Consider the following 17,744-nt stretch of genomic DNA (forward strand, 5'->3'; position numbering starts at 1 on the left):
CACCTTCTGCCGTGCAATATATGCATCTACCAGTTCTAAAGTCGTAATCGTCCCGTCTGACAATGCAAATGAGACATCTTGCATCGACGCTGACAGCAGATTAATGCCATTGAGGCTGACCGGATAAGAGATATTAGAGCCCTTAGTCGAATATTTGATCTTTGTGCTACTTTCCAGTGCTGAAACTGCACAGGAAAGAAGGACCAACAACGAAATGGCATGCATTTTCAAATGCCTGGCCTAGATAGAGAAATGAAAGTCACAAAAAGGGGCGACAATTTGAAGCAAGCCGGGCGGATGTGGTACATTGCCTGCGGCTTATCGTCTTTGCATAGGAAGGATTCGAGGGAGTGTAATATTCTTCGCTGTCAGATTAGAAGGTACCCATTAAATACGAGTTGGTCGACAGGATATCGGCAGTGGCTTTCTTTCTTTCTGGCAGTGATTTATTGCTGAAATGCCGATGATAGACATGATATATTGCAGCCGTGCTGTAATCCTTCACATTGTCCCAGGCCCTGCATCTCAGTCTCTTTCACCTTACTGAATATTCCAGAAACTCAGCTATGTCCCTGGAGCCATCAATGCGATGCTCGCCCTGGACAATAAAAACAGGAACTCCCGACTTCACTTCCTCCTTATTCCTCCGGGCTTCCTCATCGACAACCGCCGGACAAGCATCCAACCACCCATCCACCTCTTCCCTACTCATTCCAGCATCAGCAGCCAATTCCCTCAAAACAACCGGATCCGAGATATCCATCTCCCTCTCATGATATGCCTCAAAAATCTTCCCGACAAGATCATTAGTAGTGGGCGTATCAGCACCCTTCTTACTTTTACTCATCTGACAATAATAAACAACCCGATGCGCATCCCTTGTACTGCCAATCTTTCGCCCAGTCTTAAAAAGAATACTCATAGACCGTCCGATCTGCTTCATCCGGTTAACGAGCGCTGTGCGCTGTTCCGGGGTCATGTTGCGTGGTCGGACATCGATAAGCTCGCTCTTATCGACGCTGTGAGGATGGGGATTGTAGTTGAGGTAGTAGGGGCGATATTTTATGGAGAAGCTATCTGAGCGTCCGCTTGGGACGGTTTTTATGGCAGAGAGAGATCGCACGGTCAAGGGTGCGTTTGGCGATGTAGCACCACTGCGATAGTTAACCGTGTACATTACTGAAGGTACAGCATACAGAGTACTTACAGCACAGACAAAGTCGTGAATCACTTTGATTTCATTGACAACCATATTATTATGATGTCGTTGTTAGACACGGGACTACAGGTACAGGTGTGAATTGGAGAAGAATCCCGGTGGCTAGTGTATGCATGTTTATGTTGTTGCCAACACCAACTACAGCTCAATATCCAGCTGTACAAGGACACATTCTATATTTGATTTCTTTGCTTCTCTTATATAAAACAAGTCAAACCAGCCGAGGACATCTGATATCATACTCAACTGGATCTCCGAATAAAGGCGGACATTCCAGAAACGGACCTCGGCTCGTTTCGGCTGATCGCTCGATAAATTGGAGAACTTAACAACTTCAACTTCTTCTATTTCTCTTCACTTCTTCTGGTTTAACTGTTTATTTTTAATTGATATAATCTGTTCTATTATTCTGTACCCAAATACATATAACCATCACAGTAAGTCCCCGGTGGCAGCTATGGCGAACTCAGCTCACCATCGCAGATGACGGACCGCTTGAGCTCGATCCTTAACCACCTGAAGCCGTCCGGCAACACTGGAGTGTCTGCTATGTAAGTCTGTCTATTCCATTTCGCCAATACACGCACTAATAGCATCAGCACCTCCAAAAACCCTGACGATGTAGTCATCACCCTCGCCCACCGCACCCCCCTCACCAAAGCCATGAAAGGCGGCTTCAAAGACACAGACCTCGACTACATGATCTATGCCCTCCTCAGACAAACTCTCCAACGCTCCAACATCGATCCCGCCTTGATCGAAGACGTTTGCCTCGGAAACGTCGGCGACGGCAAAGCAGCCTACATCATCCGCGCGGCCGCGCTGGCAGCGGGCATCCCGCATACCGCTGGTGGCAGCTCTGTAAATCGGTTCTGCTCGTCCGGCCTTAAGGCGGTGCAGGATATTGCGAACCAGATCCAGCTGGGTGCGATTGATGTGGGTTTGGCTGTGGGGGCGGAGTTGATGAGTGGGAATGGAGATCGGATTCCGAAGCCGTTCCATGAAGAGGTGTTGAAGAATCAGGAGGCGGCGGATTGTATGCAGCCAATGGGGCAGACGTCGGAGAACGTGGGTGCGGATTTCAATATCGATCGGGAGACGCAGGATAGGTATGCTGCTGAGTCTTTCCGAAGGGCTGAGGCCGCGCAGAAGGCGGGTTGGTTTGATGATGAGATTGTGCCAATTACGACCAAGGTCAAGGATCCTAAGACGGGAGAGGAGAAGGACGTTACTTTGACGAGAGATGAGGGTGTTCGCTATGGTACTACGCCCGAATCATTGGGTAAGATCCGTCCTGCGTTCCCTCAGTTCGGTAACAGGACGACTGGTGGCAATGCCAGTCAAGTCACTGATGGTGGTAAGTTCTTCCTCAACTCTTGACCTCAATCAAATAGACATTGATGATTCTGTAGCCGCCGCCATCCTCCTCATGCGCCGCTCCAAGGCCATTGAGCTGAACCAGCCCATCCTCGCCAAATTCTGCGGCGCCACCGTTGCCGGTGTTCCTCCCCGTGTCATGGGTATCGGACCTACAGCGGCCATCCCCAAGCTCCTCGGCAAGTTCAATCTGACCAAGGATGACATTGACCTTTTCGAAATCAACGAGGCATTCGCCTCCATGGCTGTGTACTGCTTGAACAACCTTGGTCTGGACCATGCTAAGGTGAACCCGTGCGGTGGCGCGATTGCGCTGGGTCACCCGCTGGGAGCTACGGGGGCGAGACAGATTTGCACGGCGTTGAACGAGGCGAAGAGGACGAATAAGAAGGTTCTGGTTACTAGTATGTGTATTGGAACTGGACAGGGGATGGCCGGGTTGTTTGTGAATGAGCAGGCTTAGTTAAATTATTACTATCGTGTGAATGTCAAAATGCAATTTGTTTATATACATGGGTATGGGTATCATCTGTCAATTCTCTCTCTTCCCTTGCTCTTTCTCTCGTCGCATCCTCTCCTCTGCAGCCCTCGCTAATACCTCTCTCCTCCCCTCAACCCCAACCGGTCTCGCACCACTGCTAGCACTACCATTACCAACAGCGTCCTCCCTCAACCCGCCCAACACAAAACTCCCCCCCGTCCACCCCTTCTCATCAATAACCAACCCATCCTCCTGAACTCCCTCCCAGTCCCCCGGGTTATAAAACTCCTCCCCACTCACACTCTGTCCCCCATGCTTCCAATCCGCCCTCTCAACCTCCTTCTCAATAAGCCCCGTCAAATCCCAGAAATTCCGATCATGTTCACTGAACACACAATGCGCAAGCTCATGACATAGCGTTTTCCTTATCGTTCGATAATCACGATATCCATCGTACGCGTCCGTTCGAAGTCGTAGTTCGATAACTTCGCCTTGATTGCGGTTTAGGCCTAACGTCCGCGACTCGGAGGTTGTATGTTCAGCGGGATTCATTTCTGTTAACAAAGGCACGGAGAAGCGGTGCTTTGCCATCGCAGCGCGAATACCAGGATCATCGCGCAGACGCGCGAGAAACTGTAACGAGCGGTCCGGATTTGGTAGGTAAGACAGCGGTAATAAGCGATGGAATGTATACGACTCCTTCGATTCGCCGAGTGTATGTATCCCGCCTGCGCGGCGCGAGGTCGTCAGTTTCGCAGCCGCAGCAGCCCTCGCCGCAGCTCGCGCCTCGAGTTTCCGTTTTGTCTCCTCGCCTTCGACGTTTAGATTGTCGATTTCCTTTGCCGGAGTGCCGAGGAGAGTGATTTTAAATCGTGGGGAGTCGAGTTGAAGGATGGTGTCGAGCCTAGTGGGCGGGAAGGGATGTTTCTGCATGCCTGGTTTCGGGGCAATGAGAAGTTTTTGGTTCTCGATTGGGATATGGAGGGTTGAGGATAATGTTGTTGATAGGTCTTGGAGTGTTGCGTCGGAGGAGAGGTGGTAGGTGTGAGGGGTGCCGTGATGGTGGATTGTTAGCTCCATGGTGTTAGGATTGGATGTGTTTTGTGTTAGCATTGGAAGAACCAAAGCGTCCTCAAAAGGGTTATGTAGAGACAAGTAATAAAGGATGCGACTGAGGCAAAGACGACATTCGATCGACTTCGATGGTGATTGCGTTTGTCAGCCGGAGATAACAGCGCCTATAAGTGTTGCCTCAGGCTATGATAAAATTATAGCTGAGTAATGCATGCAAAACTACGATCTACTTAAGCGCAGTAATCAACTCAACTCTTCTATTACTGTATGCTTTTCGTATCTATCCATATCAAAATCATCGCCTCAACGGACCATAGCAACAACAACTGCCTCTATTCATTCCATGGTCACATTACCGTATATCCATGCATCATAACCTGACTCCTTCCTGCGAAAGAGAACCAAACGTCCATAAAAACAGCAACCGAAACGAGAGAAGTAAAAACAGAGCAAACTCACGGTCTACAACATTAGATTTCAACATCACAAAATGAGGAGGGGGCGTAAAATAATATAAGGAAAAAGAAACGAGAAATTTGTATTGTCATGGCCGTTGTCATGAAGTTCGCACGGAATTCAAAAACCGTGCCGTAAATGATATCAAAACGTCAACTCATAGGCGCGAAACTTTTTTTTGCGGTTGGTTTACTGCTTCTGTTCCTCAGTGGAAGCGGCCTCACCCTCGGCTGGTGCGTCTTGCATCTCAGAGTCGGCCTTGGGCTCCTGCTGGGCTTCCTGCGCCTTCTTGGCCTCCTCCTCGGCCTTACGCTGGGCCTCCTGCTCAGCACGCTTCTTGGCGAGCTCTTCCTCCTCGGCCTTCAGGATGGCCTGACGCTCAGCATCAGCCTTCTCCTTGTAACGCTGGATAATGGGGCCGACAATGAAGCGGATATCATCCATCTTGGCAACGTAAACCGACTTGGTAGTGTCCTCGCCGTCTTCGTAGAGCCAGTCCTATCGCATGTTAGTATTATTTTCAGATATCAATGATAGATGACGGAAATTTACCTCGGTGTCAAGGAGCTTGGATTTAAGCTTGTCCTTCTCCTCCTCACTGGCGAACTCGGCGTAGACACCGTCAATCTTGTCACGGAGCTCGTAGATGCTGGCCTCGAGCTCGTTCTTCTTCTCGTCGGTCTCGGCAATCAGCTTGTCCTCCATATACATAGCGTTCTCACGCTCAGTGAAAGCCTCCCGGACCGACTGGTCAATGCCAGTGGAGCCAGCGGCGATGGGCAAATCGCCCTTGCGGACCTGCTTCTTGACCTTGCGGGTCTTCTTGGGCTGCTCGCCATCAGCCTTGTCGGTCTCCATGGCCTATCATCAGTCAGCATCCTGGTATATGAAGTGAAAGATTTAAAACTTACATCGCCCTCCTCGGGAACGGGCTCCTCAACCTCCATATCCTCAACGTAGTAACCAGACTCAACATTGAGAATACCGTGCAGGTTCAGACGAGCCTTGAGCTTGCAGATCATGAAGTCGTCGTTGGCGTCAGCCTGGACACCCTTGACGGAGAAGCGACCAACCCAAGGGTTGATCTTGCCGGGGAGCTGGTCGGGGTTGGCGTAGCGAGCCTCGAGGTCGAAAGGCTGCTTGCGGTAGAAAGTGAGGATCTTGGTGGAAGGCATGACATTGCCCCGGTTGAAGACGGTCAGGCTGGTGTCCTCATCCGGGATCTCGGGAGACTGCTCCCAGGTGAACTCAACGGGGTAGTTCACAATGTCGTGCACCGAGAAGTCGCGGACACGGAAGACAGGAGAGAGGATAGCGCAGGTGAAGGCACAGCCGCGAGCAATGGCCTCATCCTGGTTGAGAGTGAAAGAGAGGGTCTTGCCGCCGAAGAACTTGGAGACGGCGTCCTTGATAGCGGGCACACGGGTGCTACCACCAACCATCTCGACGAAATCAATGTCGTCAGTGGTCAGCTTAGCCTCAGCAAGAGCCTCCTCAATGGGGCTAGTGACACGCTCGAGGTAGGGCTGGATCATGACCTCAAGCTCCTCACGCTTGACGATGGTACGGACATCAACGTCCTCCATCAGCGACTCGATGTTCATGGGGGCGGCCGGGTTGGCCGACAGAACCTTCTTCATTTTCTCAGCAGAGGCGAGAGTCCGGGCCCAGGCCTTGGGGTGAGTGCGGACGTCAATCTTGAAATTCTGCTTGAACTCGTTGGCGAAGTGCTCAGTCAGAGCACGGTCGAAGTTCCGACCACCAAAGTGACGGTCATAAGCGGTCGACTTGACGTTGAGCTCGCCCTTACGGAATTCAACAATCGAAGCAGTGTAGTCGGTATGACCGATGTCGACGAACATGACCCGGCGAGGCTTCTCATCGGCGTTGGGGAGGTCGAGCTTGGTGATACCGTATCCAAGGGCGGTGGCGGTGGTGTCGTTAACCAAGCGGAGCACCTTGAGACCGGCAATCTCACCGGCGTCAAGCATGGCCCGACGCTGGACATCGGTGAACCAAGCGGGAACACTGATGGTGACATCGGAAACGGGGAGCCTCAACTCGGAAGAGGTGATGTCCCTGATCTTGGTCAAGTACATGGCCACCAGCTGGACGGCAGAGAACTTCTCTTTCTTGCCCAGGTAGCTGACTTCGGCACCGACCTGGCCATTGACGTCACAGAGAGCTGCTGTGTTATACTCCTGCTCGATCTGAACATCGGGGTCGTTGAAGGAACGGCCGATAAGGCGTTTGAGGTTGCCGACAGTGTTCTTCAGGTTCGAGGTCTCCTGTGTCTTTGCGGCCTCACCGAGGGCTCTGCTTCTCGCGCTGAATCCGACGAGAGACCTGAATGAAAAAAGTTTCCGTTAGTCATCATGAAGAAAAAAAAATCTTTTCAAAAAAAAAGTATGGACTGAGACATACGGAGTCGATCTGTTGGAAACTTCATTGGTGATCTATAGCAAAAGAAAAAAGCATCAGAGTCAGTGCAGTCCTTTCAGTTATCACGGATATGATATGGAGGGCGAGGGGTACGCACAATGTCAATACCCTTATTTCTGGCAACACCAATCTTGGTGCTCTGGGCACCGAAATCGATACCGACGACACTCATGGTCAACGGTTTAATAGACGGGAGAGAAAGGGGGAATAAGTGAGGGGGGGAAAGGATATAAGTGGATAAAAAGGGTTCTCAAAAAACAGAGAGAGTTGGGGGAGGAAGCGTTGCGGTTAAGTGAGAAAGAAAAGGCGAAAGAGGGGAGAATTTGCACTGCGCCACAGCTTTCGTCGTGTGGCTTGACTCCGTGGGGCTCAATTAGTCCAGCGGTCAATGTAAACGCTGCTTTTCGTTTTCTTGACTAAAGATTCTCCTAAAAGTCCAAATGTTTGTCGCCCCCCAAAATAGTATGGCCAGTTAAACTGCCTACAATCACTCAATTAGCAAATGCCAACCCGGAGACGCTTCGAGAGGCTTCCACTTTTTCGAACCTTCTGGCGCCATCCAGACAGCGGCAGAACCTCGCCGCCTTTCGCGGGGCTTATCGATAACCTCATGTGACTGTAGCCTAAGGCATTAAATGCCTAACGATGCATTTGGACATCAATCGGACATCAAATTCAGGATCTAGACTCCTTCGACTCACAGAAAAATCTTAGGCAGCTTCTAGCTCTCCTTCAGCCCAAAATCTATCCGCCACCCGAGGCCACGACTGCCTCAGCGATCTTTCCCCGAACACCGGATTTTCGGGCAGAGGGACCGCTATCGTGCAAGTCCTCAACTGGCAAATCAATGGATGCGACTCCATCATCCCGGCTTCCCTATGCAACGTCAGCAGAGCATCCCGCATGAGTAACATATTGCATGTGCGCTGCCATGGGTACATGGTATGCAAGGGAAACATATCTCGGGAGATGCAGCAATGGACCGATAATCCTTCGCGTTTGTTTGACTGTGCGCGGTTCCTGCTGGTTGGATTACAGCGTCGCCAGCTGAGACTGGGAGACGGAGGCCTTTGGTTGTAGAGCCTGGCGGGACAGTTTGTGGTTCAATGTCTGCAGAGCCGCTTAGGATGCCTATGTGTTCAGTAGTTATGGGTATACTGTTGTACCGCGTATGCAGGATGCTTAACTGATTATACTGGCGCATTCATAAGAATAGAGATGAAAGTGTGTCCGGGCGATGGAGTATAACAGACCAAGCGCGGACATAATCATACGGAGTACTTCCATCAGTGTCTCTGAGCATCCTACTGCCGATTCCTTTGTAATCGGTTGTTGTAGGGCGTTCCGATAAACCAGATACGGAAGTGAACTATTCAGCGAGCACCGTGTTGGCTCAAGGGAATAATTTATTATTATTATTATTATTATTATTTTTTCTCTTTTTTTTTTTTTTTTTTTTTTTTTTTTTTTTTTTTTTTTTTTTTTTTTTTTTTTTTTTTTTTTTTTTTTTTTTTTTTTTTTTTTTTTTTTTTGGCTCGCGAATAATCATGCTGTTGCTCTGACAGGTCAAGTAGCTCTTTGGATGGGAATACCAGTTCTTTGAAGTTGAGTGACATAGCCGATGATGTAGGAGTAATAGAACAATATCAACGCGGGAATACCTATCATCGCATATGCTAACCATGGTCGGAAGGAATACCAAGAATATAAAAAGATAAGAGCAATTCCAATTCGATGCCATCATACTATCATACGCTTTAGTCCCTTTGGTTGGCTATTCGGCTCAGCAACATGATACTTAGGGCTTCGTTCGTAAAACAATGGATTCATAATTTTGCTACTAGTACTGAAAACGCTAAACATTTTGCACTAACAAAACAAGGAAAGAATGACTATTTGCCAGAAAGAAAGGATAGAAACGCATGATCAATCATATACCCCCAAAACAATTTGTGCTGTCACCCTGCATACCAGGTATCCCTTTGTTACTTTTCCTTCTGCATGCCCGTCAGACCATATCTTCAGGCCCCATCGACCGTGTCTTTGCCTTCCAAAGTCGAGATTTCGAGGACTGCGAATCTGAAATGGCATGCTCGGCAAGAGAGCTACGTCCGGATGGTCCGTTGACGGGAGTAGCGTTTAATGCAGATCTCGCGGATTCCGGTCGTTCTGTGGAAAGAGATCTCGAGCTGGCAATGTCCGCCTCCGGCATCACTTCGAGAGGCTGTGCCTCAGGATCTTGCTGCGGCGTACGGTGATCGCTTGGACCATCCAAGTCACCCATTTCGGCATACACCTCCATACTCTTGTGGCTGATAGGCCCCTGTCCCTTACGAGCGAGATATAACCTGATCTGTTCATCTTCGTTCATAAGGCTCTCCACACTGTGCGGCATGGAAATTGGATTAGTCGAGTCCGTGGTGAATCCTGAGTCCGAAGAGAGTTGTCGGGGATGGAGATGGATTCGGGGAACCCCAGGAAGTGGAGACATGACCTGAGTGACGGCAACGCCAGAGTCGTTATAAGCGTTGGCATAGCCACCCTCTGGAAGTTGCGCAGCAGGAGCAAAACGTCCCTCGACTTTCTCTGAAGGATGAACTGGGACGCCCCTGTCTTCGCATCGCGATAATCGAAAAGTGCCGACATCAACATTGAACTCATCACCTTGGGCTCGTGCCTGCTCTACCGCCTCTTCTGGGGTAGTGTGCTTATCGGCCGCAGCAGCATCAGTTCGCGGGCCTCCCCATGTTCGTTGGCCGGCAGTGAAAATGCCATATACCATGTAAAGCCAGTTGAAAAACGGGTTCAGTATAAACATCAACGGATAGAGCCAGGCCTTGAATCGCTTGAGTTTTGCACCGAAATAGAGCATGAGGGAATAGTTCAGGCCAAGCGACACAGCAAGGAAGCCCACGGGGAGGTTCTCGACTTTGTTGGATGTCGTTATAACGGAAATCACCAGGATAAAGAAGAGCAGGGCAGTCGTCCGGATTGTGTGCTGCATAAAGCGAACGAAGCACAAAAGAGGATACTGCTTCCAGATTCTGATATCGGTAAGCATGCATACTTCATTGGTGACAAATCCAAGAAACCACCGGCGTCGCTGTTTCAAAAGGCTTCTAAACGTCTGGACGGCTTCTGTCTTGCAGAATGCACTAGTGCACAGCTGGATCTGGTAGCGTTCTTTGGCCCCAACCATGAACAGATGCGTGAGCCAGCGATCCTCTCCCAGGTGACATTTTCCATAGTCGAAGAGATCATCACATTGCTCCGCTTTGTCTGCGAAATAGTATTTGGCCATTTTACGAAATGCAGAGAATCGCAATATTGTAAGAGCACCCGGAAGGCATGTCACAGAGCCGCACGCCGATTCAACAGAACGCTCGAACAATTGGCCGTGCAGATACTCCATATCCTGGAGGACTGTAATGAGAGAGTTTCTCTCCGTGGTCGATGTAATCACTCCCGTCATTGCCAGCATGTTGTGCTTACTTCCCGGTTTCAACTCCATGTCGTACATGAAGTTCTGCAAACACAGCCTGTCGAGAATGCAGTCAGAGTCAATGAACAGCACAAAGAGATCGTCGCGACGCTTGAGATATTCCGCATATATCTTGTCGATAAGCTTGAATGTCTGCTTTTGGCAGTGTCGTTTACCGCCGTGCTTGAACCGAGACACAGTAACCCTGGCATTTTTGTATGTCACGTCGATACTTTGGGGATAGGTCTTCAAAGATATCGGGATCCCGAGATGGTGAATAACCTGAAGATAGGACTCGTCCACCACACCCCCATCGTATGACAGGAAAACATGAATGCAATTCGCCGGGTAGTCGCAGTCGACTACTGAATCGATCGCTTTGATAAGAACTTCTGGTGCTTCTTTGTACACTGGCATCACGATAACTGTCTTCGGAGCGGTACGGTCGTCAAGAACCTGCTTGACCCTCTTTGCCCTTCCAAGCGAGTTTGTGACGAGCCGATAGACGCAAAGGAGGAACGGCAATATAAGTAGCCCGGCAAATGACCAAAACGCAAACCATTGTAGGATAACAACTCCCCGAGCTGGAAAGTACCGGGTGATTTGGGCTGGCAGAGGAAGGGTGACAATCATAATCGGGAGGAAGATCACTCTGTGAAGTGATTAGTGTATACTCGGAGCATCAGACATGGGTCAGATAGCAACGTACCTCAACAGCGTGAAGAAAATCATAATTACTATAGCGAGGAATCTTACAGACCAATGGTCTGCTTTCTTGTAGACCTTGACAAGGCAGAACAAGAATGCAACGAGCCAGAGCACCCATTCAAACAACGCTGCCAGCATGACCGGACCGACTATAGCCACGTATATGATCTGGACACCCATGTAAGCCCGATGGCTCAATTTGTCAATAGACCCTAACTTACATCTTTCATGGGCCATGGCGCCGGCGGTGGTGGACCACCAATGGCAGACATCATGAGGGCAGTTGTAGGGAATAGCTCGTATGGTGCTTCAATAGACAATTCGAATGGATCCTTGAGAGAGGATAGTTAGCAAACCTCAACGCTCTTGGAGCAGCATAGATGGTCGATTCGATGTACCTGACTGAGAAAGGAGTTCCTCGAGGTAATTCTGATATCGAAACGATGCAGAAGTAAAATAAAATAAGCTGATGATGCTGAAAGTATCTCTATCCAAAACTTCCAACAGGTAAAGATGCCCGGTAGGAACTATTCTTGGATCCGATCAAAAGGCCACCATGATGGGAGAGAAGAAGAGAAGAAGAGGCGGGAGATAGGTCAAAGCCGCCTGTAGTTGGGACTGCACGAAAGAGGCAGGCGCCGCGCACCCCAATTCCGCGGCGACGGCAACTACACGAGTCTGCCATGATGGGAAGGCGCAGGGGTAGAGCTGCCATTATACTATGCAGAAGTTAATACCTATGCCTAACTTGCCAATGCGTACTTACCTGCTGTTTCTTTTTGAGACTCCTGTTCCCTAGGTAATAGAGGATCTGTGGTTCGTAAAAACCAGACTTGGTTTGCATTGGTAATTGATTAATAAAAATGCTCGGTTTCAGTAATATGTCTCTTGCTTTCCCTAGTACCATCCTTTCCTGTCTCGTAGTCGTGATACTCTGCCATATTACTGTATTGATCTTCCGTGTAAAATCCACACCATTCCATATTTGGAGTAGCGTGGTGCGGTATCCATGCCTCAGGCAAAGTGGCTGAAGCTTTGCTGTGGCGCTCAGAAATTTCCCCCGCCGCGCATTTTTAGGATAATTTTCCCATCAAAAAAATAAAAGAGAACAAGCCATTGTTTTCTCCCAGGAGCAACTCAAATTTTTTTTTTATTTACTGTCGCGTTCTTTGGTCTTTGATTCTTGATACCCAGAGAGAGACGATACAAAACGGTCGTCCCTTCTTTCTTACTATTTCCTCTTCCGCTTTCGTGTCAACCTTTTTGGACGCGCCATTGAAGAATTTGTATGCTGAGCCGACCTTCTCTACGCAGTTTTGCAACCCTCTTCATATTCAGGGTGTGTTTTGATAAAGTGCTTACGATGGATTGAACATAGAAGATATATCGTGCTTCGCAATAGTCTGACTCAGAACCTATCGCGTTACAGTCGCAATTATGTCTGACACCAACGTCAACGCTGCCGCCGAGCAGGATGTCCAGAACACCTTGGCCGAGCTGAAGGCTGAACAGCAAGCTCCTGCGAATGGCGCTGCGCCCGAACAGAAGGAAGACGCTGAGGAAGCTCGCATTGTTGAGGCTGCCGCAAAGCTGGGCGAGAAGTCTGAGAACGCTGAGGAGACTAAGTCCAAGGAAGGAAACTACAATAACAAGGATCGCAAGGGTCGTTCAAACGCCAAGTTCGACCCCTCGACTCAGCAGGAGACTGACGACCCTGTTGAGATTCGCAAGCAAGTTGAATTTTACTTCTCTGACTCCAACCTCGTCGCGGACAAGTTCCTTCTCTCCAAGGTTGGCGGAAGCACCAACAACTCTGTCCCTCTTGACCTCCTACACACCTTCAAGCGTATGCGTCGCTTCCAGCCGTTCAGCGCCGTCGTCGAGGCTCTCAAGTCGTCTGATGCGCTCGAGCTTACCGACAACGACACCGGCGTGCGCCGCAAAAACCCCCTCCCTGAGTCGGTCACCGCCAACCATGACCCCAACATCGTCAAGGTCTTCGAGGATAAGGCCATGAACCGGAGCGTCTATGTTAAGGGATTCGGAAATGAGGAGCCCAGCACCCAGTTCGATATTGAAGCGTTCTTCGCACCCTACGGTCCCACCAACGCCATTCGTCTCCGTCGCACACATGACAAGAGCTTCAAGGGAAGTGTCTTCGTTGAATTCGAGTCGGAAGAGAAGCAGAAGGCTTTCCTGGAGCTCGACCCCAAGCCCCAGTGGAAGGGCCAGGACCTGATCATCAAGAGCAAGAAGGAATACTGTGAAGAGAAGGTCAAGGAGATCGAAGCTGGTCGCGTTCAGCCCAGCCGTGGCCGTGGTGGTCACCGTGGGCGCGGACGTGGTGGTCGCGGCGGTCGTGGCGGTCGTGGCGGCCGTGGTGGCCGTGGCGGTAACAGGGATGACCGCCGTGACTGGAGGGAGCGTCGGGAAGAGGACCAGAAGAAGGGCTTTGCGGATGAGAAGCCCCGTGATGAAAAGGATGCTCAGTATGTCACACTCACAAATTTACTTTCTAGGAACATGTCACTAACAGTTATAACAGCGGCGTCCCCGTCGTCCAAAGCACCGCCGAAGCTGGCCAGAAGCGCACTCGCGAAGAAGAGGGCAGCGAGCAACCGGCTAAGAAGGTCGATTCCAAGGAGTAATATGGGTAATCTCGTTTCTTTCCTTTTTCTTTTCAGCTCATCTTCATACGGGCAAGCACATGGGACAGGTTTATAAAAGTGTTGTATCGGGTAAAAGTCATGTCAGTTCAAGAGAACCATTCTTAATTCAATCATATCCGGCGTTGTATATACCTCGTCTCGTCCTAGTTCAGACTAAGTCTTTGCCTTATGTCCCTTTTAAACCCATTCAATCCTTCTTCTCTCTAGTAGGAGGCTCAAACTCCAAATCGTATGCCAATGTATCTTCACACAACTCCATCCTCAACTTCTGGCTCCTATCACAATCATCAGTCATTGGTCACCCTCGTATTCCCCCAAAATGATCACTTCCCAGGTAACGAAAATCGCAAAGCTAGGGCAAAAACTCACTCCAAATGCACCGGGTGCTTTGAGTACCCCTCCACATGCCCCGGCGACTCCAAGACCGCCACAAGCCCATAATCAAACCCCTTAGCCCGAGGGACCGAAATCGGCAACGGTGAGTTCGCGTGTAACGAGATCAAGCCAGGGATCTTGCCTACCATTCCCTGGCTGGTGTTCTTCCAGGCGGAGAGTTGGGCGGACGTCACGCCTTGCTTGAGGCGAAAGAGGACTGAGTAATGTTAGTTCTGCTGTGTGGGATGGGAACGGAGTTACGTACCGATGTGGTAGACTGTCATTTTTAGAGCTGTTGATAGTATGAGAATGGGATAGAGGAGGAAGATGAGAGTTGTGTACAGGAACCGATGAGGGGACGGGGAAATGTGGGGTATCCGATCCCCTCCGATTTGGGGATAAAACATTAGATCTATTTACTATCTACCAGTACCATATATAATACATCAAGTGATTCATTATGCATAAGGATATTATCTACAGCCCCTCCGTAAACCGGCTATACTCATCCATTGCCTCCCCCGTCAACGGATAATCAAGACTCAAATGCGGATCAAGATTCGACCCCATCAACGCACATCGCGTATCCGGACTTAACCCTGCCTCGCAGTCAAAGAGCGACTCTGTCCCCAGTGACACGTCCTGTCCTGGGAATGCAGGCAGCCAGCTGGCCCATGCTTCAAGGCTTGTGTTATCCTGAATAAGTGGGTTCTCGTTCTTCAATCCGGAGTTTAGTGGGTTTAACTGAGACTGTCGAGGAAAAAGAGAAGGTGTGGTGGATGATGTCGGACGAGCATCAGAAAATGCGGGCTCTGGTGATGGGAAGTAAGATGGAGGACAAGGAGGCTGTGAAATCTGCGATGGCATGTGCTCAGAACTCAGGTGTGGCGGGAACAGGGATTGTAATTGTGAAGCCGCTCGTCTGTCGAGGATCTTCTTCAGCCGTGAGCGGATAATGTCAATGCTGCGGTTGAGACCTGTCATTGATACAGCAGTGCGCTGCAAGATATCTAGTAGGAACTTCAGCTCCGTCCAAATGGAATTCCGTGTTGGCCCAATTGTCTTTTGCTGCTCATCGTCAATCTCCAGCTGATACACCGCTGTCGTAGCCGCCGTGTAGGTACAGTAACTATTCATGTAGGTGATATGCGAAAACCCAAATGTCCCCACATAAAGCTGTAGAATATCATGGATCGCTCGCATAGCCGTCTTGCAGATTTTCCAGCTGCGCTGCACAGCGGGTGTGTTCAGGTCCCTCTGCCCCGCCACGTGTGGCCGATGTAGCAGGATCAAAGTCGTATAGTACATAAGGTTGAGAGAGGTGATGTGATGGGGAGGACTGATGGAAGGTATGTTCTGAGGGTCGATCTTGAGAAATGGTGGTAATCCAGTCCGCCATGCCTGGAGCTCCTCGTTTATCGCGACAAAAACTGCCATTTTGGGGAAGTCCTGAACAGATTCCCTTTTTGATTTCTGAGTACCGGGACTGTACAACTCCAACATTAAGCGACTCAGAGTCTTGCACAATTTGCACAGAGCTGTGAAGCATGATACAACATAACCAGGGGTCGGGGGATAACCGCCTCTGTTGTCCAATCGTTCGGACCCGTAAAATGGTTTCCAGGACTCTGTCTCGGTGTAATCATCCAAGAACTCCAAGGGAATACTGTCCGTTCCCGCCAGAAAGTTAGGCATACGCCCCAGGTACAGACTGATATGCTTATCCCATGCATACAGGCTCCAAAAGAGTCGCTTCCGCACTTCAATGTCCTCCGGTGACAACCACCGCGCATATCGCTGCAGCCGCTCTGTTGACACGTGTATCCCCAAATCAATCGCCATGCGAAACGCCATTCCCGAATACAACCATGCCTGCGATGACCGTCCATAAGCCATATCGCGCGCTGATTGCTGCAGTAGTGCTTGAATCGTCGGAATCGATGGAGGATTGATCGTTTCCATCGCCAAGGCGACTTGCGCCTCCGACATTAATCGGTCTGCGAACTGCTGAAACGTCTCATCGCGTCCTAATAGATCCCAGGTACTTTCAGGATCTCGCACAAATCGGCAACTATGGGCGTAAACCACTTTCAGTAGCGTATCTGAGCAATATGAACGGCTTCCCTGCCCGACCAACAACGGCATGTCCCGGGTAAACGTGGGGCGGTAAACAAAGAGAAAACTAGTATGTAGCCAGCACCAGTACAGTTCCAGCAATGTTCTCGCTAGTGGAGTGGGAATATCTGTATGGCTAGCGATGAGATCCAGGTGCTGATCCTCTTGCTGCCTTTGCGCCGTCGCGTGCGCTACCAAAGCCCGTCGAATTTCTGCTCCGTTCACCTGCTCCGTTCCCGGCGGCGTCGCTGTGGCTGTTATTGCCGACAAGCTCGAAGATGACGGTGGTGCCCCTATTGTTGAAGCAGACTCCTTCTCAGACGGAGTTTCGTGGATGGCGGAAGTCAGATTATGGTAGCTCAAGTCACCCCGCGCATCCACACTGATGGATTCCTCGTCTTGTCCGGCAAAATTCAGCGGTACGGATCCTTCTTTAGGTACCGTTTGCCGGCTTTCTAGCAATTGGATGCGCTCCTGCAATGCGCGCACGTATGCCAACGATGGCGCCTTGTCGTAGTGACATTGGCGGCCGGTGGCGGTACAATTGGAGCACGATGGGGTGCTCCCATCGCATCTACTTTTGCGCTGGCGACAGGCATTGCAAACTAATTTCTGGCGTCGAGCCATTATTGTGTCGTTTTTTGTATTGCTGGTCGGAGGCAAATGCAAGATTTACATGAGGTTATCGCGTGGAGATGGCGGATTTCCAGATCGGGCATGTTAGCCGACTTCTAGCTAAATCGCAACTACATGAAGATATCAAGCAGTATTTGATATAGAATATTGATTTGTATTATCCAGAAAACCTAATCATGACAGGAGTATCATTACACATGCAGCAAGCTTGTATTTACCACACAAAGAGTCATATATCTATGGTTCACTCCAGCAAACAAACAGTAGCCAAAGACAGTGTGGAAGGCATTTCCAAATTTAGATGTATAAAGCTCTAAAATATGCCACATACCTTTCTGCAAGGACCAGAACACATGTGTGTGCAGTCACGATTATGTTCTAGGTTTGCCTATACCGCTTTGTTTCTCATTGTGGCTGAAATACTTAGCAACGCGTAGCTCTGTTCGGCGAGCTGATAAACTCTAGGGTGTGGGAGTCCAAGCCCTGAATAAAGCATTTTTGAGAAACTTGTCATGCAATTGAGTGGCACTGAAAGCATAGGAAACCGTCAAAGGCCAAATAGTCAGCATCACATCAATAATCAACCCTCCCCGACAGTATAGCTTACCTTGCTCTGTATATATTGAAACCGTGTTCCAAGAATAAAAAGCAGCCACGGAGTATATACAGCTGCTAGAGAATCCACGATAAGTTTCTTGTTTCTTCCTTTCG

The 17,744-nt window shown here is 49.7% G+C and overlaps 9 protein-coding genes across 9 annotated transcripts; 2 read left to right on the forward strand and 7 right to left on the reverse strand.

Moving 5' to 3' along the window:
• Positions 1-380: 380 nt before the first annotated feature.
• EURHEDRAFT_195488 (uncharacterized protein) lies at positions 381-1,454 on the reverse strand. The gene has a single exon (XM_040777919.1). It carries the CDS (start codon positions 1,250-1,252, stop codon positions 536-538), a length of 717 nt encoding a protein of 238 aa, XP_040636123.1. The 5' UTR covers positions 1,253-1,454; the 3' UTR covers positions 381-535.
• A 248-nt stretch (positions 1,455-1,702) lies between these two features.
• Positions 1,703-3,059, forward strand: kat1 (putative 3-ketoacyl-CoA ketothiolase (Kat1); the record flags this gene model as incomplete). The annotated part of the gene is made up of 3 exons (XM_040784832.1): positions 1,703-1,770; positions 1,819-2,576; positions 2,632-3,059. The coding sequence occupies 3 exons, from the start codon at positions 1,703-1,705 to the stop codon at positions 3,057-3,059; spliced, it is 1,254 nt and encodes a 417-aa protein (XP_040636124.1).
• On the reverse strand, positions 2,894-4,332 carry EURHEDRAFT_195553 (putative zinc metalloproteinase). Its single transcript, XM_040777920.1, has 2 exons — positions 3,271-4,332; positions 2,894-3,194 (listed from the first exon to the last, which is right to left on the reverse strand). The coding sequence occupies exons 1-2, from the start codon at positions 4,188-4,190 to the stop codon at positions 3,188-3,190; spliced, it is 927 nt and encodes a 308-aa protein (XP_040636125.1). The 5' UTR covers positions 4,191-4,332; the 3' UTR covers positions 2,894-3,187.
• Positions 4,333-4,796: 464 nt separating this feature from the next.
• hsp88 (Hsp70 chaperone Hsp88) lies at positions 4,797-7,221 on the reverse strand (the record flags this gene model as incomplete). The annotated part of the gene is made up of 5 exons (XM_040784820.1): positions 4,797-5,105; positions 5,160-5,468; positions 5,519-6,953; positions 7,032-7,063; positions 7,147-7,221. The coding sequence occupies 5 exons, from the start codon at positions 7,219-7,221 to the stop codon at positions 4,797-4,799; spliced, it is 2,160 nt and encodes a 719-aa protein (XP_040636126.1).
• A 498-nt stretch (positions 7,222-7,719) lies between these two features.
• EURHEDRAFT_415560 (uncharacterized protein) lies at positions 7,720-8,349 on the reverse strand. Its single transcript, XM_040782722.1, has one exon. It carries the CDS (start codon positions 8,251-8,253, stop codon positions 7,936-7,938), a length of 318 nt encoding a protein of 105 aa, XP_040636127.1. The 5' UTR covers positions 8,254-8,349; the 3' UTR covers positions 7,720-7,935.
• A 536-nt stretch (positions 8,350-8,885) lies between these two features.
• chsD (chitin synthase D) lies at positions 8,886-11,817 on the reverse strand. The gene is made up of 4 exons (XM_040785548.1): positions 11,637-11,817; positions 11,460-11,570; positions 11,240-11,406; positions 8,886-11,182 (listed from the first exon to the last, which is right to left on the reverse strand). Exons 2-4 carry the CDS (start codon positions 11,511-11,513, stop codon positions 9,058-9,060), a joined length of 2,346 nt encoding a protein of 781 aa, XP_040636128.1. The 5' UTR covers positions 11,514-11,570; positions 11,637-11,817; the 3' UTR covers positions 8,886-9,057.
• Positions 11,818-12,317: 500 nt separating this feature from the next.
• EURHEDRAFT_415561 (tRNA maturation protein LHP1) lies at positions 12,318-14,359 on the forward strand. The gene is made up of 4 exons (XM_040782723.1): positions 12,318-12,524; positions 12,617-13,727; positions 13,784-14,182; positions 14,277-14,359. Exons 2-3 carry the CDS (start codon positions 12,676-12,678, stop codon positions 13,884-13,886), a joined length of 1,155 nt encoding a protein of 384 aa, XP_040636129.1. The 5' UTR covers positions 12,318-12,524; positions 12,617-12,675; the 3' UTR covers positions 13,887-14,182; positions 14,277-14,359.
• On the reverse strand, positions 14,095-14,566 carry EURHEDRAFT_380241 (uncharacterized protein; the record flags this gene model as incomplete). The annotated part of the gene is made up of 3 exons (XM_040779268.1): positions 14,095-14,182; positions 14,277-14,499; positions 14,548-14,566. The coding sequence occupies 3 exons, from the start codon at positions 14,564-14,566 to the stop codon at positions 14,095-14,097; spliced, it is 330 nt and encodes a 109-aa protein (XP_040636130.1).
• An 86-nt stretch (positions 14,567-14,652) lies between these two features.
• Positions 14,653-17,029, reverse strand: EURHEDRAFT_415563 (uncharacterized protein). Its single transcript, XM_040782724.1, has one exon. It carries the CDS (start codon positions 17,022-17,024, stop codon positions 14,760-14,762), a length of 2,265 nt encoding a protein of 754 aa, XP_040636131.1. The 5' UTR covers positions 17,025-17,029; the 3' UTR covers positions 14,653-14,759.
• Positions 17,030-17,744: the final 715 nt, after the last annotated feature.

Source organism: Aspergillus ruber, assembly GCF_000600275.1.
Source record: "Aspergillus ruber CBS 135680 unplaced genomic scaffold scaffold00027, whole genome shotgun sequence".
In the NCBI taxonomy this organism is placed as follows: domain Eukaryota; kingdom Fungi; phylum Ascomycota; class Eurotiomycetes; order Eurotiales; family Aspergillaceae; genus Aspergillus; species Aspergillus ruber.